Raw genomic sequence first — 27,342 nt, forward strand, 5'->3', positions numbered from 1 at the left:
TATTTTATGAAGGAAAAAAATGTTTTATAGTGCTATAAAAAAAAAAGACAGCAAAGAGATCCCCATAAGTGCATATGCTCCAGTAGGCCATAAAGCAGAAATGGACAGAACTGTAGGGACTAATGGATGAATCAAAAATTATCCTTGGAGAATTAAGCATACTTTTTCCAGAATTAAGGAAACAGAAACAACCAGAGATACTGACAATCTGAACCATACGAATAACACACTTGGGCATTAGCTAACAATGGAAATGTATGCCCAAAAAACAGAGAACACATTTTTTTATGAGCACACCTGGAACAATTACAAAAGTATACAGATGCTGAATTATAATGTTGTATACCTGAAAATTATATAATGTTATTAACCAGTTTTACCCAACAAATTAATGTAAATATATATTTAATATATACATGATGCTGAGTACAATCAGATTTTTAATACAATACCACTTACACAAATTTAAAATATATGCACAAAAATCACATTTAAAAGAACATCCATCTATAAACAAAAAGACACACATTAAATACATAAAATTGATTTTCTTTGGGGTGGACATGGGGAAGAAACTAGCAGTAAAAGATGAATTCATCATTGGACTCTGTGGAGGACATTGTTGATACCACTTCATTAAGTGCTGGAAGTTTTTCAAACTGAGCATTCAATACATACTGAATAAGTGAGTGAATAAATGAATGAAATGAGAGACTAAATGAGCAAGTGAGTGAGTGAGATTACATTTTGGGCCATAGCAATTATAGAAATAATATAACATAGGCATGAGTATGATGAGCAATTCTGAGGATAAGTAGTGAAATCGAATAAAAATCTTCTGAAAATAAATTATATTGCATCCTAGCTATTTTCATGCCAGTTTTAGGACCGATTTCTTCCTTACAGGTTTAAAGAAGCAGAAGGTAATGGCCTATAAAATAATTACTGAGGGTATCACCCATGGCTCCTTCTAATATCCATCTCATCTAACTGACACAGTGCCTGAAATTCCACCTTCAGAGAGTCATTCCTTTGAGCTCATTTTCCTCTAACCCACCTTTCAAAAGTACATTAAGGAATACATTAATAAATGCCCTCCCAGTAACTATCAAATATGTATAAAATGAGAAATAGAAAATATGAAGTGAGGATAGGATTTTTGATTAAATCACAAGGGTTTTGAGCAAAATTTCCTCTCTTTCCCAATATTTAAAGCTTTAAACATTAACAGCTTTAAACATCAGATAATATAACAAAATATGATCATTTTCACTGTCAGACGCCTTATACTTCATGAATTCTTACTTTATTCCTGCCCAAGTCTAATCTCTCTTGAAAAAAGTCATTAATAGCAATTTTTCCTTCCAGACGTTTCAAGGGTCTTTTTTGTTCCCCGCACTTCTCTTCAGGTTGGGACGATTCTTCACGGTGATGATGCACCTGCTCCAGCTGCTTAGTGAGTATCTGAATTTCCTGCTGAAGGCCTTCGGTTCTCTGTAAAGGAAAAAATGAGATGGAACTCCCTGACGATCTATGATTTCTATTTCGTCTCCATACTGTGTAAGTTCTACTCTACTGGTACCATGGCAACATTAAATTACTAAATAGATGCTGGTTTCAAAAAATAGAAAGGTTTGATATATAAATACAGGACATTTTAGTTAGTACTGAGTAATAAAGTTATATAATGAATTTAAGAAAACAGTGTAAAAAATTTGGAACTCTACAATAAACCACTGTTTAGCAGGTTTTACTAACACATTGAATTTAAGCAATATCTATCTTCCTCTGAATTGTAGGGTAAAGAGTCGTGAAATTCTACTGAAGTGATTTGAACACAACAGAGAGATATAATTATTGAAACCTGCTTGTTCAATCTTTTGATAGACTTGACTAGTAAATTCAAATAAACAACTGATTTGACAACTTATTTACTGCGCCCACTAAACTGTTTGCTCATGAGGGAAACATTATCTTCACCCTCCCGCTATTCTTAAGCTAGCATCAATTGAACTTACACATAACTGTGCTAAGCGTTTATCATGTATTAACCCATTTCATTCTTACAGCCACTCTGAGATGGGAACTATGCTCCCCAACCCACTCCTGCCAAATTGTACAAAGGAGACTGAGGCAGAGAGTGGGTGAGTAAACCTCCAGTAGCACACAGCTGGCAATGGCAGAGCTGGGATTCATACAGGAGCTCAGTGCTTTTTGGTAATAATGGACATCCTCTTCTCTCTTATTATGGTAATAATACAATCAATATTGAAGTGTACAGCCACAGAGTTCACTGAATTGGCTAATATCACAGTCCACATCTTAAAAGAAACAAATTTAAAGGAGTGACTTGTCTGTTAACACACTTACAGACTTCCAGGACTGCTCATTGGCACCGATTTCCTGAATCCTCTCTTTCACGGCTTCCTCCGTGGCTGGGACGGGGGCAACGCTATCGCTCAGGAGAGTAGCCAACTGACCGAGGAATTTCTGAGAGTGGGATTGCGCAGTTTTAGCTTCCCAGCTGGACGAATATGGAGGTCTGTCTAAATTATGTTTTTGTTTTTCCGTATGGATCAAATCCTGTTGACATTTATCCCAAATTTTCTGCCCATCTTTTGGTCCCTCGGAGTGAAAAATGTTGTCGTCTCTCTCACAGTTCTTGACCAGGATAGCTTTACCTTTATCCTAAATATGCGAACACACATGTTAAACTTCCCATTTGGGATTCAGAATGGAAATACATATATCCTTTCTTTTGGAATAAAGACATAGCCATAATATAAAACTTCAGGAAAAGGCCCTCAAAAGAAAGTAGGAGTTATAGAGTCCTGAGACAGACAAGGTTGTACTCAAAAGAGCAAACTAGAACAACAAGAGGAATTCAAACGATGACATGGAGAAACTGTTTCGAGAACACAGGAAATTTAGCTTAAAGGAGCAGCTAACCAAACAGCCCCACTTTGTGAGGATACACTCTTTACAGAAAATTTTGAGCTGTAAAAGTATGTAATGTAAAAGTACGTAAAAGTATGAATGGAGTTATATCCCCAACCTTTCCCTTGTGCTCCTGTAGTCATCCTGCTTCCACTGCAAGTTGTCAGGGGAAAACCAGAAGTTAAGGCTGTGCCCCCACCCCAGCCACCCTCCGACAGGACGATTCTCCCTTCGTAAGTTCTAGCCTTCTTGCCACTGTCAACTCTGGGAGCTGAGTAAACAAGTTTAGTTCCTGGGCTTTTTGCCATGTGAAATTGGGAAATAGAAGGAGAACTAGAATTGTTGAAATAATGATGAGTTTGTCTCACTAAAAGACTGGAAAAAGAGGCAAAATAAAATAGCAATGGAAGAAAAGGTCAGAGCTGCATGGACTCTGGTTTGGGAGAGTTTTCAGAGATGTGGCAGATCAGTGAGTGCAGTGAAAGAAAATGGAAAGTGTTACCGTACATTACTGAGGTAGGCAATTAAAAATTGAAGTTATTTTAAAGTACTTTGAGAGCAGTTCTGATTTTTAATGGAACCCCTCACGTTAATGGATTTTGCTTTATATTCAGATTTTATAACAAATTATTATAGTCTAAGAATTTCAAAATAAGCTTTCACCAGTTCTTTGACAATTGCCAGTCTCCCATCATCCTCCAGCACTCTTCTAGAAGATCTTCCACTGACCCCGTGAACTGTTGTTTACAAGTGATCGGGCTCATCTCCTTCTGCTTAACCCGACCCTGTCACAGTTCTCTATTTCAGTGCCCAGCGTAGATGACCCGGCAATGTAGCTTTAAAATTACTTGCCTCTATTTCAATAATTTTCACCTATACCCCTCTCCATTGAATCCTTACACCCAGACCTAAAAACCCAGATTTTGTCAGGCACAGGAAGGAACCCATGCCAGATTTAAAACTTCAGTATTTTACTCTCTGACCGCCACTTCTCCCAGCTCCTCCCAGCTCCAGTCACTCTAACCTTTCCCTCAGAAGCCCAGAGACCTTCAGATCCTCCTCACACTTTCTCCCTCTGCCCCCTCAGAAAGCCTTCCAGTCAGCCCTGCTGCACTACCTCCTTTCACCCTCCTCAGCAAGAGGACCCGCAAAGCACTCAAAGTTGCCAATTATCTTCTGCAGTAAATGAAAACCCTGTTTCTTCCAAAAATAATCAGAATTTATTCTCACCTTTATCATGAAACTACCAGCGGTATCTTCTTGTCCTTTTGTATTCATATAAGGGGTGAGTTCATTAGCACCTGCTAATTTTTTCTCCAAAAGTTTTGTTTTTTGCTCTGCCTTTTCCTTTTCAACCAGATGTAATCTGTGTAAGGTAACAGTAGGTAACAATATCATGAAACCAATTCAATATTCAAACTTCAATTAAAAATACTGAAACAAATATTCCCTATTTAATATATACTGGGTTGGCCAAAAAGTTCATTTGTTGGTTTCCATAAGATGGTCCTAGTAGTGCTTTGCTGTCTTGAACTTCATTTGAAACAATTTTGGTAGATTGATTGGAACAGCTTTCACATCAGCATGTATTTAAAAAAACATCAAAATTGTTGATTTTTTTGTGTAGCCATTTTAATATTGAAGATGGAAGAAAATATGCAACATTTTCAGCATATTATGCTTTATTATTTCAAGGAAGGTAAAAATGCAACTCAAATGCAAAAAAGATTTGTGCAGTGTATGGAGAAGGTGCTGTGACTGACTGAATGTGTCAAAAGTGGTTTGTGAAGTTTCATGCTGAAGATTTCTCACTGGACGATGCTCTACGGTCAGGCAGACCAGCTGAAGTTGACAGTGATCAAATTGAAACGTTAATTGAGAACAATCAACATTATACCATGAAGGAGATAGCCAACATACTCAAAATATCCATATAATAAAGTTATTGATGAAAATGAAAAAATGTGTCCTTTATTTTATGGACAAAATGAAACTGGCTTTTTGGCCAACCCAATATTAAACATGTGTATCAAGTAAAAATGTAACTATTTCTAAGAAGAGACTAGAAATGGCAGATAAATGGAGAGAAAAACAACCCAATTTAAGCCCTGTAGTAGTTCCCCTGGGGGAGGTCAATTTGAATCCATCCTTTTCAAGGGGGAATCTGAGTGTATCTGACAGCCACTATTGGTAACAGCGTGATGACTGGGAGGTTCCACAAGCACTCCTACTTTAATAACACCTTAATGGGCTCTTCTACTGGGATTTGAAGAGGGGAAAGGAACTAGAAAGAATGACATAACAACGGAGAATAGCATGTGTGATAATTTTATTTATTATCAAATATACAAACAGCAAATTATTTGGTTCTTGTTTCGATTATCAATTGCTAGGTATTGGTAATATTTTCTACCCTGTAGCTAAGTTCCAGTTTCAGCCCATCTTCCATAATTTTTATGTCATTTTCTATCTAAGAATTACATCATACAGAATTAATGAATTTGAGTTAGGTCACCAGAAGTTATCTGAATTATATAAAGAAAATTTTTAATTCAAAAATTTATATTAGAGACATGTAGGACACACTCAACAGGTCTAACATACCTGTAATTGTAGGCCTAGAATGAGAACAGAGATAGAATGGGACAGAAATAATATTTGGAAAAAAATTTCCAAGAATTTTTCAAACCTGATGAAAGACATCAGTTGATAGATTCAATAAGTTCTTCAAATCCTAAGCAGGACAGATACAAAGAAAGCCACACCAAGACACATCATAGTCAAATTATTACCAATTAAAAGCAGTCAGAGAAGAAAACACATACTACCTTCAGAGATGCAACAATAATACTGATGACTGAGTTTTCAAAAGAAGCTATACAAGTCAGAAGATAAATGAATGACATCTTGGAGGGCTGAGAGTAAAAGTACTGATATGTCAGAATTCTATACACAATAAAAAAATACCCTTCAAAACAATGAGGATGAGATAAACATCATTTCCAAAGGGAAAAAAATGGAAAAGTTGTCAGAAGAACTGCACTATAAGAAACACTACAGGCAATTTCTCAGGATGAACAAAAATGATCCTTGGTGACTGTACAGAATTGTAGAAAAGAATGCAATGCACCAGAAAGGAAAAATAGAAATGTATACTGACAGTTAATAAAAATAATAACAATATCTTATGGGATTTATAAATATGAAAAGTTAAAATATAACAATAGTATGGGATACTATCAGACACTGCACAGGGGGTGGAGCTGGGAGGGGAAGAAATCCTACTCTCCTTCTTGCTGGTCTTTGATTTTAACTAATTTCTCAGGCTGAGTAGAGATTTGTTTCCTTACTTAGTTTCAAGCTCATATATATATATATTTAAGTGATTTGGGAAATGCAAGAAAAATTTCAACCTGCCAATATACATCTAACCAATGTAGAATAGAAACAGTCTACACCACTATTCCTGCTTATTTGAATGCAAGTGATTTTTATATTGTATGGGCTTCTTAATTACTAGTAGTATTATAAGAGGGAAAATTAATGACTTCATTTCTCCTCTTATCAACCAAGGGCTCACAATCAAATATCTCCTCTCTCTGTATACCAACTTAATAACCACGTGTGAAAGAATAACAAATTGTATAAAGGGCAAAACCACACAATCATCCCAATAGATGCAGAAAAAACAGTTTACAAAATCCAACACACTTTCAAGATAAAAACACTCAACAAACTAGAAATAGAAGGAAATTTCCTCAACCTGATAAAGGATCTTTACAAAAGACTCAAAACTACCATCATATTGTACTTACTGTACTTACTGGAGAAAGACTGAAAGTTTTCTCCCTAAGATCAAGAACAAAAGAAGGATGTCTGTTTCTTACCACTTCCATACAACATGGTACTGGAGGTTTGAGCTAAGGCAATTAGTCAAGAAAAATAAACTAAAGCATCAAGATTAGAAAGGAAGAAGTAAATCTTTTTGTGAATGAGATGACCTTGTATAAAGAAGTTCCTAAGGAATACACACACACACACACACACACACACAACTATTAGAGCTAACAAGTATAGCACAGCTACAGGACACAGGGTCAATATACAAAAATCAATTACATTTCTATTCACTAAAGTGAGTAATTTGAAGTAAAATTAAGGAAGCAGTTCCATTTCCAATGCATAAAAAAGAATAACATACTTATCATTAAATTTAACAAAAGAAAGGTAAGACATGTACACTGAGAACTATAAAATATTATTGAAATTAAAGAGAACCTAAATAGTAGAAAGATGACCTATGTTCACGGACTGAAAGACTTAGTATTAAGATGGTAATACTCCTCAAATTGATCTATAAGTTCAACAAATTCCTATCAAAATCCCAGTTGACTATTTTCGCAGAAATTGACAATTTTAAAATTCACACAGAAAAGCAGGGGGCCCACATAGCTGAAACAAATTTGAAAAATAGGAAAAAGTTGGAGGACTCACGCTTCAAAACTTACTACAAAGCTACAGTAATCAAGAGAGTATGGTACTGGCATAGGACAGACATATAGAGCAATGGAATAGAACTGAGAATCTAGAATTAAACCCACAGCCCTGGCTGGTGTGTTCAGTGGATTGAGTGCTGCCTGCGATCCAAAGGGTTGCCAGTTTGATTCCCAGTCATGGCACATGCCTGCATTTTGGGCCAGGACCCCAGTACAGAGCACATGAGAGGCAACCACACATTGATGTTTCTCTTCCTCTCTTTCTCCCTTTCCCCTCTCTCTAAAAATAAATAAATAAATAAAATCTTTAAAAAAATAAACCCACATATAGTCAATTGATTTATTTTGCAAGATTGTCAAGACAACTCAATGGAAGAAAAAATAGTCTTTTTAACAAGTAGGGCTGGCAGAGCTAAATTAGTCAAGATGGGCCAAAGACATAAATTTAAGCACTAAAACTGTACCTCTTAAAAGGAAACACGTGTAAATATTCACAACCCTAGATTAGGCAGTTGTTTCTTAGGTATGACATCAAAGACATGAGTGACAAAAAGAGATAAACTTAATCAAACTTTTAAAATTTTGTGCTTCAAAGGACACCATTAAGAAAATTGAGCCCTGGCTGGTGTGGCTCAATGGATTGAGTGCTGGCCTGTGAACCAAAGGGTTGCCAGTCTGATTCCCAGTCAGGGTATATGCCCGGGTTGTGGGCCAGGTCTCCAGTAGGGGGCATGTGAGAGGCAACCACACATTATTGTGTCTCTCCCTCTCTTTAAAAAAAAAATTTAAAAATCCACAGATGGGACAAAAATATGTGCAATTCATGTATCTGATAAGGTTATGGTATCCAGAATATACAAAGAACACTTACAACTCAATGATAAAAAACCAACAACAACAAAAAAACAATTTAAAAGTGGGTAAAGGCCTGCCTGGTGTGACTCAGTGGATTGAGTGCCAGCCTGAGAACCAAAGGGTTGCTGGGTTGGATTCCAAGTCAGGGCACATGCCTGGGTTGTGAACTGGGTCCCCAGTAAGGGGTGCTCAAGAAGCAACCACACATTGATGTTTCTCTCCCTCTCTTTCTCCCTCCCTTGACTTCTCTTAAAATAAATAAAATCTTTAAAAAAATAAAAATGGGTAAAAGATCTGAATAGATATTTCTACAAAGAAGATACACAAGTAGCCAATACACACATGAAAGGATGGTCAACATCTTTAGTCATACACATGCAAATTAAAAAGCACAATGAGATATGACTTCATATTCACTAGAATGGCTATAATGAAAAAGATTAATAATAAGATGGGTTGGTGAGAATATGGAGAAATTGAAATCTTCATACATTGCTGGTAGTAATTAAAAATGATGCAGCTGTCCAAGAAAACAGCCTGGAAGTAGCTTCAAAAAGTTAAATGTCCCTGGCTGGCATAGTTCAATGGATTGAGCATGGGCTGTGAACCAAAGTGTCGCAGGTTCGATTCCCAGTCAGGGTACATGCCTAGGTTGCAGGCCATAACCCCCAGCAACTGCACATTGATGTTTCTCTCTCTCTATCTCCCTCCCTTCCCTCTCTAAAAATAAATAAATAAAATCTTTAAAAATATATATTAAAAAAAGTTAAATGTAGAAATTACTTTATGATTCAGCAATCCTATTCCTAAGGCATATACCTAAGAGAAATGAAATACATAGTCATATAAAAACTCATACAAAGAATGTTCGTAGCAGCATTATCCATAAAGCACACCCTCCAAAAGGAAACAACCCAATGTCCTCAACTGATGAATGGATAAACAAAATGTGGTATATCCATATAATGGAATATTACTCAGCAATGAAAAGTACCAATTCAGGCTGCAACATGAATGGATCTTGAGAACATTGTGCTAAGTGAAAGAAGTTAGATACAGAACCATATATTATATAATTGAATTCATATGAGATACTCAGAAAAGGCAAGTCCATAGAGAAAAAATGTAGATTGGTGGTCGTCAGAGACTGGAGGGGGTGGAATAGGGAGTAACTGGAATGGGCATAGGGTTTATTTAGGATGTAATAAGAATGTTCTGGAATTAGATAATGGTGATGGTTGCACAACCTGTGAATATACTGAAAACTGATGAATTGTATACTTTAAGGGGGTGAGTTTTAATGGTATGTAAATACCTCAATAAAAATGCTTTTTAAAATATAATAATTTTGAGCCAGGCATTATGTGAAATTCTTCTATATTTAAATTCTCTGATCAACTAGGAACATGGACATCATTCACGACTTGTAAGTTAAAACAAACGACGCCTGAAAACAAACTAGAAAACTCCTGGCCCTCGGAGCCCAGCGCTGCCGCCTTGTCTTCCCTCTCGCGGCTCTGGCTGGATGCCAGCGTGGAGACAGTGCCGCACGCAGAACGCTTGCAAGGATGTCCTGCTGGCCGGTGCTCTGGCCGGGGCTTCTGGGAGCCGGGATCCTGTGCTTTGCTCTGAAGACTGTAGCAAAGAAGCTTGCTGAGGACCGCCTTCAGGCACAAAGTGACGAATGACTGCCTCCAGGTCTCAAGAAATTATTTTTCTCTAATCAAATAACTTTTAGATATTTTAAACCTTTCTAAAATTCTACAGGAATTGATGAGTTTTTATTCAAATAAGGAAACTCAGTGAAGGAGTAGACTTTTAAATAATAATGGCCTGGTTTGTTTGAAGTGCTTTTACACTTAAGAGAAACAAAATTCTTACCACCAAATATATCAAAATGCATCTTCTTCATAAGTAAATTACTATGTATCTATACCTGGAATATTATGTGTTTTATTCATTGGACGCTTACATTTTGGGAAGGAAAATATTTTTGTTCATTAAAAAATCAATTTTTTGTAATTTGTTTGTCCTAAGACTTTTACACAAAAAAATTTGTTCTTTTCTCATGAATTTATAATTTCTAAATAAAGATAAGCCAGTGTAAACTTGGGAGAAGAATAGGCTTTATTAATCAAATTATGTCTCGATTTTTCTCACTGATATTGTTTTATTTTGAACATTAAACATGGAAGCTCTTAGCAGACTTGTTTGAAAAGATTAATGTTGTGTTATGAAACAGATTTTATTTTTGTCTTCTTAAGCTCCTCTACTTTATACTTGTGGTTGTACTTTAAAAATTATTTTGTCTTTAAAAATATGTTCAACATATGACTGACTAACAATGATTAAAACAAAGTAACGTAGGGGAAAGAAAGAAAATTCCCCACCTCAGACGGTTTTCTAGTTCCATGATTCTTTCATTTAGATCCCAGTTGACTCTTTCGAGACTGTGAACATTGATGCTTTTCAAAGATTTAATTCTGGTTAGAGAAGCAATAAGCTCTTCTAGGTCCTTGATATCATTTTTCAGGGACATTATCTGGAACGACTGTTTCACATTATTTTCTTTATAACTTTCTAGTTCACTCTTCATCTCTTGCACGGAAGTTTCTTTTATTAAAAGTTTGTTTTGAAGATTTCTCAGCTAAGGAAAAAGGGAAAGTGTTACTTAAAATCATTTATAATTTTGGTTTTAGAAAATTCTTGATTTTAAATCATTATGGGTATTTAAGTTACACATTACCATACAATAAAACGAAAGCTTTCGAATCTAACAGTATATTCCAATGTTAAATATATATTAAAAATTATATCAGATTGACACATATGGCTTGGAATAAGTGACTTTATTCTCATCAACATTAAACTTGTTTAGGTCTCATTACAAGAGTCAATTATACCAACAACAAATTTTAGAATTCCTAGCAGAAAAGAAGTACTTGATGCTTTGGCCATAGCTGTTTTGTTTTATGGTGTGTGGCAAAAGAGGGTGCATGCACAGGGCCCTCTTCTAAAGAGCAAACTATGTTTGTATCACTTGGTTTCTGGACTTATTTGTGCTGATTTGAGATATAGGTAGAGGAGAGTCAGCAGAAAGAGTGAATTTTAAATTGATCATAAAGGAAATAAAGGAACTAAAACAAATAAAGGAAAGAAGAGCTCAGAAAGTTAGGAAGAGAAGCAAGAGTGATGGCTTGTGAAAGCGGAAGCAAAACAGGCGAGCCACCAAAGGCCACTGCTACAAGGAATTAAAAAGGATCGAAAGGGCAGAGGGCGCAGCTGCTGTGAGGTGATTTTATTATATTTAGGTAACATTTTTAAAACTCTGTTCTTCTATCTGATAAGTGAAGGGAATTCACTAGATTAAAAAACTGAGGTATTTTTAGTACTTCTCTCATGGCAGAATCTCAACAAATATTGAGTTGTAACTATTCCTATCAAATAGATCCCAACTTCTGGGAATCACGACAGTTGTGAAAACCCTGAAGCACTATCTTCATTATTTTAACCAGTTAAGTGAGGGGTTCTCTGAACTGCAGTGGTTACCATTCATCTAAGGTACCATAAAAATAATGAATGCCCCCTGGAGTTGTGCAATGTAGTTGTCCTATTCCCCTGTGCTATGACATAAGTGCTGTGTTTTAGTTAGTTTTTAGTTATCCTATTGTTAGGTTATTGCTAAGATAATACTTCGTAAAAAATACCTAAAGCAGCATAAGTCTCAGACTCACACAATATTGACTTCTAGATCTAGTTTAATTTTAACGACCAAACCTTGTCAACTAGTCTTCCACAGCACTTGCTGGTTCTATTTGTTACTCCCTCCATTTGAACAGTGATTTGCAAAATCTCAGATTTTAAGACACTGCTGTATTTTTTTATGCCAATAAACCCAAATTTTGAATAGTTTGGTTGGATTTGGATGTAATGAACCAGAAATACATTCAGGACTTAGCTAAATCTAGAAACCCCCAAAATGAGATATAACCTGTTGAAGAAAACTGTCAACAAAGGACATATCTAGAATAAACAATTCCAAACTCTCAGAAAACATGCAATTAGAACATGGGCAAAAGACTTTATCAGAAAGAATATATGGATGGCAAATAAGCACATAAAAATATGTTTACCGCCATCAGCCATTACGGATATGCAAATTAAAGCCACAATGACATATTATTACAAATGTATTAGCTATCTAAAATACAAAATAGTGCCCTGGCTGGTGTGGCTCAGTGGACTGAATGCAAGCCTGTGAACCAAAAGGTTGCTGGTTTGATTCCCAGTCAGGGCACATGCCTGGGTTGTGGGCCAGGTCCCCAGTGGGGTGCATGCAAAAGGCAACCACACACTGATGTTACTCTTCCTCTCTTTCTTCCTTCCATCCCCTCTGCCTAAAAGTAAATAAATAAAATATTTTTTAAAAATTAAAAAAAATAAAATACAAAATAGTGACACCACCAAATGCTGACAAGAATGAGGAGAAACTGAGTCACTCACACATTCCTGATAGGAATGTAAAATGGCACAGCCACTCTGGAAAATTCTTTAGCAGTTTCTTAAAAACTAAACATGCAATGACTTTCTGACCCAGCTATGGCACTTTCAGGGACTTATTCCAGAGAAATGAAAAGTTATGTTCACACAAAGACCTATACATGAATGCCCATAGAACCTTTATCTGTAATAGCCAAAAAACTGGAAGCAACCCAGATATTTGTCAACAGGTGAATGGTTAAACAAACTGTGGTACTTACATACCATGGACTCAGCAATAAAAAGAACCAAACTGTTAATACATGCAACAAATTGAATAAATCTCCAATAAATTATGCTGAGTGAAAAAGCCAATCCCAAAAGATTACATATATATGATTCTATTTATATAACATTTTAACAACAGCTTTATTGAGATATAATTCATAAAGTTACCCATTTAAACTACACAGTTGCATGGTTTTTAGTATATTCAAAGAGTTGTGTGGCCACATTGAACTGTTTTATTTTTCATTTTTAAAAATTGAGATATAATTCACGTACCATAAAATTTACCCTTCAAAGCATACAATTCAGTAGTTTTTAGTGTATTCACAGGTTGTGCAACCATCACTACGATCTAATTCCAGAACTTTTTCATTATCCCCCAAAGAACCCAACGCCCACTAGTACTTACTCCCCATCATCCCTCTCCCTCTCAGCCCCTGGCAACCACTCAGCTACTCTCTGTCTCCATGGATTTGCCTATTCTAGACATTTTAATGAACAAAATACAATATGTTGTTTTTGTAATTGGTTTATTTTTACTTAGCATAATGTTTTCTAGGTTCATTCATGTTGTAGCATGAATCACTACTTCATTCCTTTTTATGGCTGACTAAAATGCTACTATATAGACATACACATTTACTTAGTCACTCATTAGTTGATGGACATTTGAGTTGTTCCCACTTTTCGGCTCTATGAATAATGCTACTATGAATATTCATTTATATGTTTTTATGTGAATATACATTTCAATTTTCTTGTGTTAACTACCTAGGAGTGGGATTGTTGGGTCATATGGTAACACTATGTTTATTTTTTTGAGTATGCAACATTTTGAAATGACATTTTAGGATAGGAGGAGAGATTAGTGGTTGCCAGGCGTTAAGGGTGGGAAGGAAGTGGATGTGGATATACAATGGCAACAAGAGGATCTTACTGGTGTTGAAATTAACTGTTCAGTGTCTTGACTAATTGTTTAGAACATAACACATAAAGGAATACAAGCAACTGGGAAAAATCTGAATAAGATTGGTGGATTATATTCTGTCAATGTTAACATTCAGGCTGTTACATTATACTATAGTTTTGCAAAATTTGACTATTGGAAGAAACTGGGCAAAGTATATAATGGAGCTCTCATTTCTTTCTTTCTTTTTAAAGATTTTATTTATTTTTAGAGAGGGAAGGGAAGGAGAAAGAGAGAGAGAGAAACATCAATGTGCGGTTGCTGGGGGTCATGGCCGGCAACCCAGGCATGTACCCTGACTGGTAATTGAACCTGTGACACTTTGGTTCACAGCCCGAGCTCAATCCACTGAGCTATGCCAGCCAGGGCTAAGGATCTCTCATTTCTTAAAACCACACATGAATGTACAATGATCTGAATTAAAATTAATAATAACTGGTTCTGATAAATATTTTCCTTTAGCTGCAAAATTTATATTGCATGCATCCATCCCCTTCAGAGGTGCCTGTGCCTCCCAGGTTTCTGCTATATTTGCCTTATTACTATATTAAGAGAAGAAAAACATCTCACCTGCACAAACACAGTCATATTGCCCTCACAAAAGCTATCATGAAAATCAAATTTAGAAGTACTGGTAAAATACATTAAATTGATCTTAAATGTAAGACACCAGGCCTTTTTATACATATTATCAGTAATATTTTTTACAAGTTAACTCATTTATTATTACAGCAGCCCATCTAGCACTGTGCAAGATTTTTAGCTCAATATCATATTGCCTAAACTAGACAACACAATCACCAACTGAATAGTTTAATATTTATCCCTTCTATAGCTGGCTTTTCTTAGATATAGCTCTCCTGCACCTGTTTCTCCATTACTGGGAAGAAACATGTGATAATTATTTTTGTATATTCCACAAAGAGATAAAGTTAATTACAACAAAAAATGTTCCATCAGTGAAGAGAAAAACTGCCTTATCAAGACAACTGTGTTTCTGCAGGATTAAATAATAGGTTATTGGGAAAGAAAAAGATGGCTCATGCTGAAGGTATTGTGCTAAAGTCACTAGTCTTTATTTTTATCCTCACATTTTTTTCCCATTTTTTTTGGAGCGAGAGTAACGAAGAAAGGAAAACAGCAATGTTACAGAGAAACATCAATTGGTTGCTTCCCGTGTGCACAAAGACTAGGGATCAAACCTACACCTAAGTATGTGTCTTGACGGGGAATCAAACCCACAACCATCTGGTTATGGGACAACGCTCCAACCAACTGAGCCACACCTGCCAGGCCACTGATCTTAAAAAACAAACAAAAAACCCAACAAACCTTCAACACAAGGAAACCATGCAATAACTATCACTAATTTTTCTTAAATTCAGGGAACATCAATATGAACTAGAGAATACTTTCTAATATATGTAGTAGTTAAAACCAAATCAAAATGAGAACTTTGTAGAAATTTTTAGATACTTGTTTTTACAAATAGATTTAAATATTTATAATTACCAAATGATTTATGCACATATAGAGAATTGCTTTTAAAGGTACTTTAAGCCTTGGATGGTGTGGCTCAGTCAGTAGGAACATTGTCCTACAAAGACATTTAAATTTAACCTCTACCTACCTCTCTATGCTAAAAGAGGGAAAATATTAGCATAAACAAAACTGAAATTATACAAGGTCTGTCTGGAAAAAGTCCAGCCATTGATAATATAACAAGAATGGTTTGAGCAACATCAGTGTAACCTGGTAGCCAAGGAGAGTGGACTGGAATGCACATGTATGAACAATGACGACTTCACTGTACTAGTCAGTGGGGGTGGTAGACACCATTGAGTGAGCACATGTACTGTGTGGCCTTCACATTCAAAATGACTTAGCGAGGAGAGCAAAGAATCTGCATCAAATTTTGCAGTAAGCTTAAACATTCTTCTGTGGAAACCATTCAGGTGATTCAGAAGCCTTTTGAGAATGAAGCAATGAGTACAGCACAAATAAAAGTGTGGCACAAATGCTTCAAAGATGGTCGAGAATCTGTTGAAAGTGATCCATATTCTACAAGGCCTACAACAAGCACAACACCTGAGAGTGTTGAGCTCAACCCCCCACAGCCCGGATTTGGCACCCTGCAACTTCTGGCTTTTCCTGAAAGTAAAATAATCTTTGAAAGGGAAGAGATTTCAGACCATCAATGAGATTCAAGAAAATACAATGGGGCAGCTGATAGTGATGCAACATAGGATTTTGCAGTGTTTTAAACCGTGGAAGAGATGCTGGGAGCACTGTGTAAGGTCCCAGGGTGCCTACTTTGAAAGGGACTAAGGTATCATTGTCCTACGTACAATGTTTCTTGTATCTTGTACTTTATTCAATAAATGTCTCTATTTTTCAAGTACATGGCTGGATACTTTCTGAACAGATCTTGTATATTTACCCATATATCTATATCAATATTTATATCTGTTTAAATGAGACCTGGGATCAGGCTATCTATTGGTAGATGAGATAGCAGAAAAGAACTTTAATAAGGTCGTGGGCAGAAAAGAGGCCCCAAGGAATAAAGCCACTGTCACAGGTTGAGTTGTGTCTCTTCAAAATTCGTATGTTTAAGTCCTAAGCCCCTGAACCTCAGAAAGTGACCGGGTTTGAGGGTAGTGTCTTTAAAGAGGTAATTAAGTTAAGAAATCTTTAGGATGGGCCCTAATTCAACATGATGATGTTTTCATAAGAACAGGAAGTTTGGCAACAGACAGTTTCAGAGGGAAGACCATGTGAAGACACAAAAAATAAATGGGCATCTAACATGCCAAGAAAAGAGGGCTCAGAAGAAACCAACCTTTTCAACACACACGTGTACATGGTAATTATGTGAGGTGATGGAAGTATTAATTAATCCTACTGCAGCAATCATAATATATACATATATCAACTCATCACATTGTATACCTTAAGTTTATACAATGTTGTATGTCAATTATATGACAATAAAGTCAGAAAAAACATTTTTAAAAGAGAAGAAAGCAGCACTGGCTGGCATAGCTCAGTGGATTGAGCGCGGGCTGCGAACCAAAGTGTTGCAGGTTCAATTACCAGTCAGGGTACATGCCTGGGTTGCAGGTCATGACCCCCAGCAACCGCACATTGATGTTTCTCTCTTTCTCCCTCCCTTCCCTCTCTAAAAATAAATAAATAAAATCTTAAAAGAAAAATAATAAGAAGAAAGCAATCCTGTTGACTCGTCTTGGACATTCAACCTTCAGAACTGTGAGAAAATAAATTTCTGTTGTTTAAGCCACCCAGTCTGCTGTACTCTGTTATGTCAGCCCTAGGAAACTAATTCAGATATAACAGATAGCTCCTTATTCGGTGTGTTGGTCAGTGACCCACATGTAAACGTGCAGAAGATTTAATTAAAGGTACCCACAGAGGCAGCACAGACATAAGCGGCCATACCACAGCACCTTCAACACTGCCAGTGGTCTTCGGGCCTCCAACCACGTTTCCCTACAAAACTGTCTCTTGCAACAAATATCCTGAGGCACTTGGGCTCGACTAAAAAATTCTTACAAGCACTCTCTAGTTCATCACAGGGAATAAAAGTCAAAGCATTTCCTACAAATGTGGTTTCTTTCTTTTTCGTCTGTTGGTGTTACTCAGATATCGCATCGAGTATTCAATAAGATTAGTGGGTATTTGCCATTTGGTGCTATATTGAAAATGGGAACTCATACTTTCCATTAAAAATGCTTAATATATGTAACTTATTATTACATAAATTTTGAGTATGGCAATGAGCAATGGTCTAAAATCCTAGGATTGGGCTGTGGCTAGTGTAGCTCAGTGGATTGAGCGCAGACTATGGATCAAAAAGTCGCTGGTTTGATTCCCACTCAGGGCATATACCTGGGTTGCAGGCCAGGTTCCCAGTGGAGGCCAAGTGAGAGGCAAACCCATATTGATGTCTCTCTCTCTTTCTCCCTCCCTTCCCCTCTCTCTAAAAATAAAATACATAAAATCTTAAAAAAAAAAACACAAATAAAATCCTAGCATTTGGCAGTCAACTTAATAGCGCTTAACTATGTATGATCTTCAAAGGGATTTCTCTGGCAAAAGACAGATTCAGGTCTAAATGCTCCTCAGTAACAAGAGAATTCAATATTGAGAAAAAAGCAAAACTGAATTGAGATGATACTTGGAACCCTTTATCAGAATTCCCCCCCTACTTTTATAGAGGATAAACTTTCCCATAGTGTTTTATTTTACAGTAATCCATATACCTCAGCTAAAAGATTCTTGTTTTTCACCAATAAACCATCAAGGTCAGGATGGACTGGGTCAGCCACTCTTTTGTTGTACATAATTGGGTTCCTGGTGGAAACCACTTCAAGAGGTGGATCAAAACAAGCCTGCAAAGGGAAATGGCAGATAAACTAAACATGTACTCTGTAGGTCAAGCCCCACAATGTTCTAGCCCACACAAACACAAATAAGTAGCTCTAAATAGAATACAGCTTTAAAACATTCATTTTAAGGTGCTATCTTAACATAATAGGTCTCAGGAAAATAGCAAGTAATATGTTGACTTAAAAGGCTGTTTTACATCTTTTTAAAAGAATTCTTACTTGACAACTTATTTAAAACATGAGCCGTGAGTAAATGCAGCACATTTAAATAGACATTACTTCTCAGAGTACAGAAATCAGGAAGACAAACATAAAATATTTGGGGAAAATTTAATTTGCATATAATAAAACATTTATTAAAAGTTGAACTATTGGGAGGTCGTTGATGAAAGATTTACCACTAATTGCTTTATTTTTGGCTACAAAGTAATTCTTATATATTATTATCATCAAACAAAATTGATTTTTTACAAAACCTTATTTCAGCCCTGGCCAGTGTGGCTCAGTTGGCTGGAGTGTCATCCCATGAGCCAAAAGGTCGTGGGTTTGATTCCTGGTCAGGGTACATGCCTAGGTTGTGAATTCAGTCCCAGTCGGGGCATGTATGGTGAAGACAAAAAAAAACACCCCAATTTCAGTAAATCAAATTCAATTTGTTTCTTCCACACCTGAGGGTAAAATTAGGGGTGTTTACCTGTATTACAGTATCTCCCCCTATTGTCAAGAGGGTGTACAATATTCTACGTTGTAATTAGTATAACTTTTGTTAAGAACAAAATGTATATGATTCAAATGAAACAAATAAAAAGGATTAACCTAAATCTCTAAGCAGTGTATGAGTATATCACATGGTATTTAACAGACTAGAGAAAAAAATATTTTTCTACAGTTATCAGGTTTTAGAATGTTATGCCTACCAAGATAATAGTAACAAAGACTTGCACAAGAGAATACAAAATGACCATATAAATGTTTAAAGAAATAAAACAGAACTTTGAAAATATGAGTAAGTCAAAGGAGTAAGTTCATTTCTAATGAACATATTAGAATACCAAATAAGACTTCTAGAAACAGTAAGTGTAAACATTTTAATTTAAAAGTTGAATTGACACCTTAAAATCTAAAGAATAAGTGAATCTTAAAGGTAAGTATGAAGTCCTGGCAGGATACTCAGTTGGTTAGAGAAGCCTTGTCCCCATGTGCCAAGGTTGCAGGTTTGATCCCCAGGCAGGGTACATACAAGAAGTAAACCAATGAATGTATCAAGTGGAACGACAAATCAATGTTTCTCTCTCTCTCCTCCTTCCTCTAAAATCAGTAAATAAAAATTAAGAGATAAAGATAAATATGAAGAAATTATCAAGAAGACAACACTCGGAAAAAAATAAATGATGAATGTGAGAGAGCGTTGAAGACACAAAATAAGAAGTCTATCATATATTTAATTGGAGTCCAAGAAGGCTATGATTTAGACAATGGGGTGGAGGCAATATGTGAATAAAGAATGCCTGAGAACTGTGCAGAATTGTTAAAAGATACCAATATAAGTGGGCTAGCAAATCCCAAGAAGAGTAAAAAAAAAAAAGTATTATTTACCTACACACTCATAATGAAATTGCAGTTTAGATGTCTAAAAAGCAGATGATACAAAGGGCAGACAATTAAAAGACTGGCAATTTGACTGGTGAATGACTTCTCAACAGTAACACAGAAGCTAGAAAACAAGAGAATGATATCTATAAACATACTAAGAAAAACAGATCATATTTCATTGACTCTAAGACCACAAATTTTCATATCTCTGCAATTGGGGTACATCTAAAAGCTGATGCAACTTCATATTGTGGATAGTTTAGCTAGAAACTTTTAAATTTCATAATGGTGCATTAAAAAATAGTATTTCTTCAAATTAAGGAAATATGGTAACTGTCAACTATAACTTTATACTGAAATTATGGTTTTAGATTAAGAGTAGAATGAAGATATTATAGACAAACAAAAACTGAATTTACCACCAATGCGCCCTCATTTAAGAAAATTTTAGTCCTGGCTGGGTAGCTCAGTTGGTTAGATTGTTAAAAAAAATTAAAAAGGAAAAGAAAATTCTAAAGAATATATTTCTTATAGAAAGAAAATGGACTGACAAAGTCTGATATATTAGAAAGAATAGACAACAAAATTAATAGTAAATATGTGGGTATATTTAATTAAGCATTACTTAATTTTAAGAATCTGATTTATAGGGTTGAAAATAAGGGACAGAACCAATGCAGAATATAAACAAACAAACAAACATAAAATTGAGGGGAGAAAAGCAGTGTAAAGCACTATAAAATTTGCAGATTTCTCAGGAGTAACAAAGATTTCAGTTAAGTTAGTTTTTATGTTAAAATGATTGATATAACAACTAAATAGCTATATACCATGTAACTTCTAAGCTATTAGAAAAGGAAAAAATGGAATGAGAAAAATAAAACAAATACAACACAACAAACCAAAAACATAATCAGTTTTTAGCATGATGGGGTGGGGAAAGAAATAGAAAAGGAATGGGACAAATATAATATGATGGGAGAAATACATACAATAACCAGTAATGTCAATACATGCAAATGAATTAACCTTTCCAGTTAAAAGCAAGGATTATCACTATTATTTGAAAAAGAAAAAAACTGAACACAATATGGTACATTCATATAATAGAAATGGAAATAATGGAAAATACTACAAAATAATAGAAATTATTGAGTAATACCAACACAAATATCACTAAGCAAAAACCATCAAGTCATAAAAGAATAAAAACAGAATAGTTCAAATTCATATAGACTTTTTTGTATTATGATCTTTTTTCTATTCATATAAACTTGATGCATTATTATAGAACTATATGTGTGAAACTTAATTTTATTAACCAATATCACTCCAATAAATTTAATAAATAAAAAACACCTCTTTCCTTGATTCCTGCAAGAAATCTCTCTCCACCTAACTCTTAAAGTATATGATCTATACTTTTCTTTTGATTGTTATCTCTTTCATTATGTAATGAATCTTATCATTCCTACTTCATTAAAGGTACCTAAGAGCAGGATCTATTTCTGATGTATCTCTATCATCCTATACTAGGTGCAAAAACTACAGATTAAATAAAGAACCCAACAAGAAAAAAAATAAAAAAACTTCTTAATAAAAAGTTAACTTATATAGGTGATAGTACTGTTCTCCCAAACCTTATAAAAATACAATTAAAATGTATAAAGAGACTAAAGCAAAAATATAGACATATGACATAATTATTGTGATTTTTAGGTTTGTGCATTACCAGTCTTTTTTATGCACTCATAAGATTTATCAAGACTTTAAGTTAGAAAGATAAAGTCTGCTATGCTTCTCATAGTAGAAATGAATTTTTACCATATTAAACCCAAGAGATTTGGAAGCACAATTCCAAATCCAAGGCCAATTCCCAGAAGAAACCTGAATTGTCCACTACGAACGGCTTCCCTGCAGTTTGCGGTAGAATGTTCGCACATCAGAGACGCTGTTGCTAGGGGACTGCATCACAGAGGTCCGCAGGAAAAAAAAAAGGGGGCCTCTTCAAGTGATACAGTGAGACCTGTGGGTCTTTACTAAATGAAAACACAAAGTGGTTTCATTAAGCATTAGTGAACTTAAGAACTCTTAAGAAAGTGATCCCACTGAAAGTATACATTCTGGCAAATGTGAAACTCATATTTTGGGTCTGAAAGGCTAATATCCTATTTCAGGAAACTACTTTTATGGCAGAGAAAGTATGTCCCTATTATGCATTCCTAATACCAGAATCATTAGGATTATACTTCAAAAATCATCTAATCTAGTAGTTGTCAACTCTGCCCGCAGGTGTTGAATATATCAGAATCCAAAAAATACTGATATCCTGACCCTATCCCAAGTTCTGACTTAATTGGTGTACGATGGAGCCTAGGCATAAATATTTTTAAAAAACTACACAGGCGTGACTTTAGGGTTGAGAATTGTCCCATCTTTATCATTTATAGATGATACAAATGAGACAGGCAGATATTAAGTGACAGTCATAGGAATGAAAGAACCTAAACCAGAACAAGACAGGAATTTTCTTATACAGGATCCATTCTGGTAAAACAAAACAAAACAACACAACCCACACAAACCAGCAAACAAGTATTAAATAAAGGCATTTTAGATAGTGTTAAGTGCTGTGAAGACAATGTGACAATTACGAGGAGGCAACTTTTCGTAAGAATTTTGTAATAAATTGTGATAGGAATTTTGTAATAAATACGTGTATTAAAATCATCACGGTGTACACCTGCAACTTACATACACGTCAATAAGTCAGAAAGCTGGGGGTCGGGGGTCATTAAGAGACCCGAACAATTTATCTCTGAGTTGTATTGAATGACTGCAACCTAATTGGTAAAGCCCCGCCACTCGAAGAGCCAATGCTCACAAACACCCGCGCTGCCTGGGGTCCCCCAAGCCTGCTCCCCAGTCTCCTGTACTCCGCCCCCGCCCCCCCCCACTGCCACGCACACCCTACGGGGAGACCAGGTCCTCCCAGGCAGGTCCCTGGTCATCTAGTTTACGTTAGGTGTGGCCGACCGTGGGGCTCCCGCGCCCGCGAAACTTCTCCCGCGAAACCGCCCCTCCGCCTCCGCCTCTGCGCCGGATAGGCTGGAACAGAGACCCAACCCCTCTTAAGCGGGTTCCCCGCCCCACAACTAGGCGCGCTCTGAAACGACTTCTTCCGCCAGCCAGTCATTTTAGTCTACCACCGAGTTTAGTTTCACGCCGCATTCCAGTGCCCCCACCTCTCACGTCTTCTCACTTTAAAGAAAATACGTTCTTCCGGATTGCGCACGCGCATCCCTGTTCCGGGGTGGAGGGGGCGAGTGCGGTGGGGGCGCAGGCGCAGAAGCAAGCTCTCCGCAGGCTGTCTTGCTAACCACGTGGGTCGAGCTGTCCCGCGCAACAGTAAAGAGAGGCGAACCTCGATCTTGGCGGTATCCATCGTGGGCAGCGGACTAGTAAAGGTCATGGCACCGGCGGCAATCTTGAACGGGAAGGAGGTCTCCACGTAAGCACCTGTAGTTGTTAGTGCGTGTTGGGCTGAAGGCAAGGGCTCTGCGCAGGTTCTGCAGGTCGTCAATGGACATTTTTTTTGTTTGTTTTGAGGGAGGGAGACTTGTAGAGCAAAATCAGAACAGCCCCGTGGGTAGGGACGACATTGTCCAAAGCTCCTGACATCTGAAGACCTGTAGCCAAAGAAACGGGCTCTGGGCACAAGCTGCATTTGCTGGTGGCTGTGCCCGCTGTCTGCGGTGCTTCAGGGACATGATCTCTTACCAGGCCTGTGGTCCTAAAAGTGCAGCTGCTGAAGATTTTGCCAGAAGAGAGAGTCAGAACTCAGTTTACCTCCTTCCCTTGTAATTTGGAGGCGAAAAGACAGATGAGCTGGGTGACCGCGGGTCTCCTTTTCCCACTACACCAGAGTCATCATTTGCCAAGAAGGGCCCAATTCTCTCTTCAACTTAATGCTCCTCTAACAGCCATCTCCTTGACTTGGTCCCAGATTTACTTTCTAATTTGACAATATTTCATATTCCATTTGACCTCTGCCTGTTTTACTCCTACAGGAAATTTAAATGCCTAACTAGTGGATATGATTGCCAGACTTATTCCCAGGAAGTAACTCCCCTCTGCTTTTTATCTAGGAGGTGACTGGTGGGGAAAGGTGAGAGTAGAAGAGAAGAATGTACAGGGTGGGGCAAAAATATGTTTACACCTATTCCTATAAAAAGTAATACAATAAATAATAATACAGGAATAAGTGGTTGTGTACTTGCAACTGTAAACCTATTTTTGCTATACCCTTCTGCAGGTTGCTCTTGGGACCTTGAACCTCACCAGTTATTTTGTAACTGCTATAGTTGGCAACAGTAATTATCCTATGAACTCCTAATTTTGTAAGAGGTTTTTGAGTCATTGGTGGTGTAACCCACCTAGGGCAAAATAATTGTTTCCTGGAAGGAAAAGAAAGTGACATATAAATTAGATTGTGGTAACTCATTCACATTAGTGAGGAGGAACCTCAAGCTTTTATACTAGAACTCACAATACTTATATCTGATTGCTTTCCAACATGTAGTTTGTTGAATTACCTTGTTTTTGTTTGACCTTCACTTTGTGTTTGTTTATATTCAAACCTACTCACCTTACTAGTGTTTTCTTTTTTTAATTGTTGACACTATTACAACATGGCCCTCATTTTCCCCTCTCTTTGCCCTCCTCTACCCAACCCCTGCCCCCCTTCCCCAGCCTTCACCACGTTGTCCGTTTCCATGGGCTACATATATATGTTTTTGGCTAATCTCTTCTGAGTGGATAACAAAGCTTTGGTACCTTTATACTACATGACTGTGAGAAAACCTCACACCCTTTACAACAGCATGCATGGATAGACCTGGAAATTATTATGCTAAGTGAAATAAGCCAATCAGAGAAAGACAAATACCATATGATCTCACTTATATGTATAATCTAATGAGCAAAACTAGTGGCTTTTTCTTGATGAAAGCTTCCTTTTGGAAAGACTGGGTTGTGAAGAAATAATTTAGTTTTACTTCTTGGCAGCCTACTGAAAATAGGTGCATATGTTTCGATTGAGTGGAAGCAAGTTAAATATGTTTGTAAGCTCCATAAGGCAAATACCTGCATTGTTTTGTTTGCATCTATTTCTGTAAACAGCTATAACCCTTCTTTCAGTACATATTAGTTGTGGGGCTTAAAGCAAATTATATATCCATTCCTGTGCCCACATTTCCTCAAATGTAAAATAAAGTTATTATCTAGGCCATTGAGTTGTTTGGAGAATTAAATGAGTTATTAACCGAAGAGCATTTATAGTTGTTCCTGGCACATAAGTGTTTGATATGTATAAGCTGTATTAATGATTCAGTAATCACAGCTGACCCTTGAGCAATAAGTGTTTGAAATGTGCAGGTCTACTTATATAGAGAGAGTTTTTTCAATAAAGATATGGTCAGCTCTCTGTGTTCCCTGAGTTTTGCATCCCTGGACTCAACCAATTACAGATTGAAAACAGTATTTCCAATCTGCAGTTGGAGACTGCAGGTGCAGAGGGCTGACTGTGCTGTTCTAGGCCATTACATGTAAGGCACTTGAGCATCCTCGGATTTTGAAAGCCACATGGGGAGCGAGGGATCCTAGAACCAATTCCCCTTGGATACTGAGAGACTACTGTAGTTAGATTTGGGGGGAGTCAGAAGTTATACTTGTATATATGACAGTGTGGGAGGCAGTACCCCAAACCCTCCTGTCGTTCAAGGGCAACCATAGTTAATTTATATGTGGATAATTGATTTATTATCTTTGACAGTGATAACTGCCTTGAGATCTATTTCAATGGCTCTCAACATTAGCTGTACATTAAAAATCTCTTAACGGACCTGTTTTTTATTAATTCCTTTTATTTTGTTTTCAAAAACCTGTGTAACTAGCACCAGATAAGAAATAACATTGACACCCATCTCTCTCTCATCCAGTCCCCACCCCTTAAAGGTAATCACTATACCGACTTCTAGTGTCACCTGTTTTTGAACTTTATAGAAATGACATCACACAGTATACAGTCTTCTGTGGCAACATGGTGTTTCTGTGATGATTCCACATTGCATGTAGTTGTAGTCAGTTTACTCTCATGGCTGTATTGGGTTCTATATGAATGTGCTGCTACTCACCCATGACGTTTGGATTCCTAGTTTTTGTGATTATGAATAGTCTTGCTATGGGCATTCTTTTACATATCTCTTGGTTGAACATATAATGCACATGTTTCTGTTAGTTCCATATCTAAGAGTAGAATTGTGGAGTAATAGGACATACGTGTTATTAGCTTTAATAGAAATTGCGTCTTTTCCGTTGTAGTTTTACTAACTGGCACTCATTAGGAGCTTTTGAAAAGTATCAATGCTTGGTACCCACACCAGACTGATTTAATTGGAATTGCTAGCAATACCCCATTGGACTCAGTATTTTAAAAACCTTATGAAAGCTCATTCTATAACACTAATGCACCTTGAAGGTTGAGAATGACTTATATAAAGCCTTAACTCTAAGTCCAGTGCTCATCATTGAAGAACAGTATGGCAGTGATTTGGCCAAAGGTATTGAAAGCATTTTCTGGAGAAGACTGTTTCAGGTACTGGAAAGGTGTCTCCCAGCATGCTCGGAGTTAACGAACATAGCTAACCTTTTACCGAGCCCTGTGGTTGAGTGATCAGTTCCTCCTAACAGTTTATAAAGGAGCATTTAGACTAAGGCCTCTTTGTGCTTACAGAAGATTTTTCTTTAATATACTTATGAAATGGCTCTTTCAGAAACTGCCACAACTTGGCACCTCAACTTTCATGGAGAGCTTGACTTAGGGAGCCGGTTGTGCTTGCAGTTCCTCAGAGAGGGGGAGCTCTGCAGGGGGGAGACAGCCCACCTGGCTCATGGGGTAGTGCAGTCCCCAGCTCCTTGTGCTGAGGCTGCAGCAGGCAGCTGACTCTAGGGGAAGCCTAAACAGGAATGTGCTTTTTACACCTTGAGTAGGTTGGGCTACAGGTGGAGGCTGTGGGCAGGGTGTCCCCACCTTTCCTCTTTTGCCGGGCCAAGGATATTCTTTTCTTCCTTTTTTTTTTTTAGTTTAGGAGTATTTTATTTATTTTTTAATTGTATTTTTCCCATTGCCCTCTATACCTTCTCCAAGGATATTCTTGAGGACAGGTAAGGGAACTTCTTAAGTTGCAGCCAGGGATCCTGGAATCTGGGGAAGGGGTCCCTCATTTCCAAGTTTGCAGGTCAGCTTCCTGGCTTGCCA

The 27,342-nt window shown here is 36.9% G+C and overlaps 2 protein-coding genes across 3 annotated transcripts in view; one reads left to right on the forward strand and one right to left on the reverse strand.

The window, feature by feature from the left end:
• Window positions 1-414: 414 nt before the first annotated feature.
• Window positions 415-18,808, reverse strand: LOC114492158 (coiled-coil domain-containing protein 170-like). The gene is made up of 5 exons (XM_028506340.2): window positions 18,306-18,808; window positions 10,679-10,935; window positions 4,168-4,303; window positions 2,371-2,688; window positions 415-1,494 (listed from the first exon to the last, which is right to left on the reverse strand). The coding sequence occupies exons 1-5, from the start codon at window positions 18,384-18,386 to the stop codon at window positions 1,285-1,287; spliced, it is 1,002 nt and encodes a 333-aa protein (XP_028362141.2). The 5' UTR covers window positions 18,387-18,808; the 3' UTR covers window positions 415-1,284.
• Window positions 18,809-23,236: 4,428 nt separating this feature from the next.
• Window positions 23,237-27,342, forward strand: part of MTHFD1 (methylenetetrahydrofolate dehydrogenase, cyclohydrolase and formyltetrahydrofolate synthetase 1) — a 56,260-nt gene continuing 52,154 nt past the window's right edge. The window contains exon 1 of one of the 2 annotated variants that reach the window (XM_028505543.2): window positions 23,237-23,535. In XM_028505543.2, coding sequence (XP_028361344.1) covers window positions 23,495-23,535 — 41 coding nt within the window. In that variant the 5' untranslated portion in view covers window positions 23,237-23,494. The remainder of the gene's footprint in view (window positions 23,536-27,342) is intronic. The other variant, XM_028505544.2, reaches the window with a different exon arrangement.

The sequence above is a fragment of the Phyllostomus discolor genome, chromosome 1 (assembly GCF_004126475.2).
Source record: "Phyllostomus discolor isolate MPI-MPIP mPhyDis1 chromosome 1, mPhyDis1.pri.v3, whole genome shotgun sequence".
Classification (NCBI taxonomy): Eukaryota; Metazoa; Chordata; class Mammalia; order Chiroptera; family Phyllostomidae; genus Phyllostomus; species Phyllostomus discolor.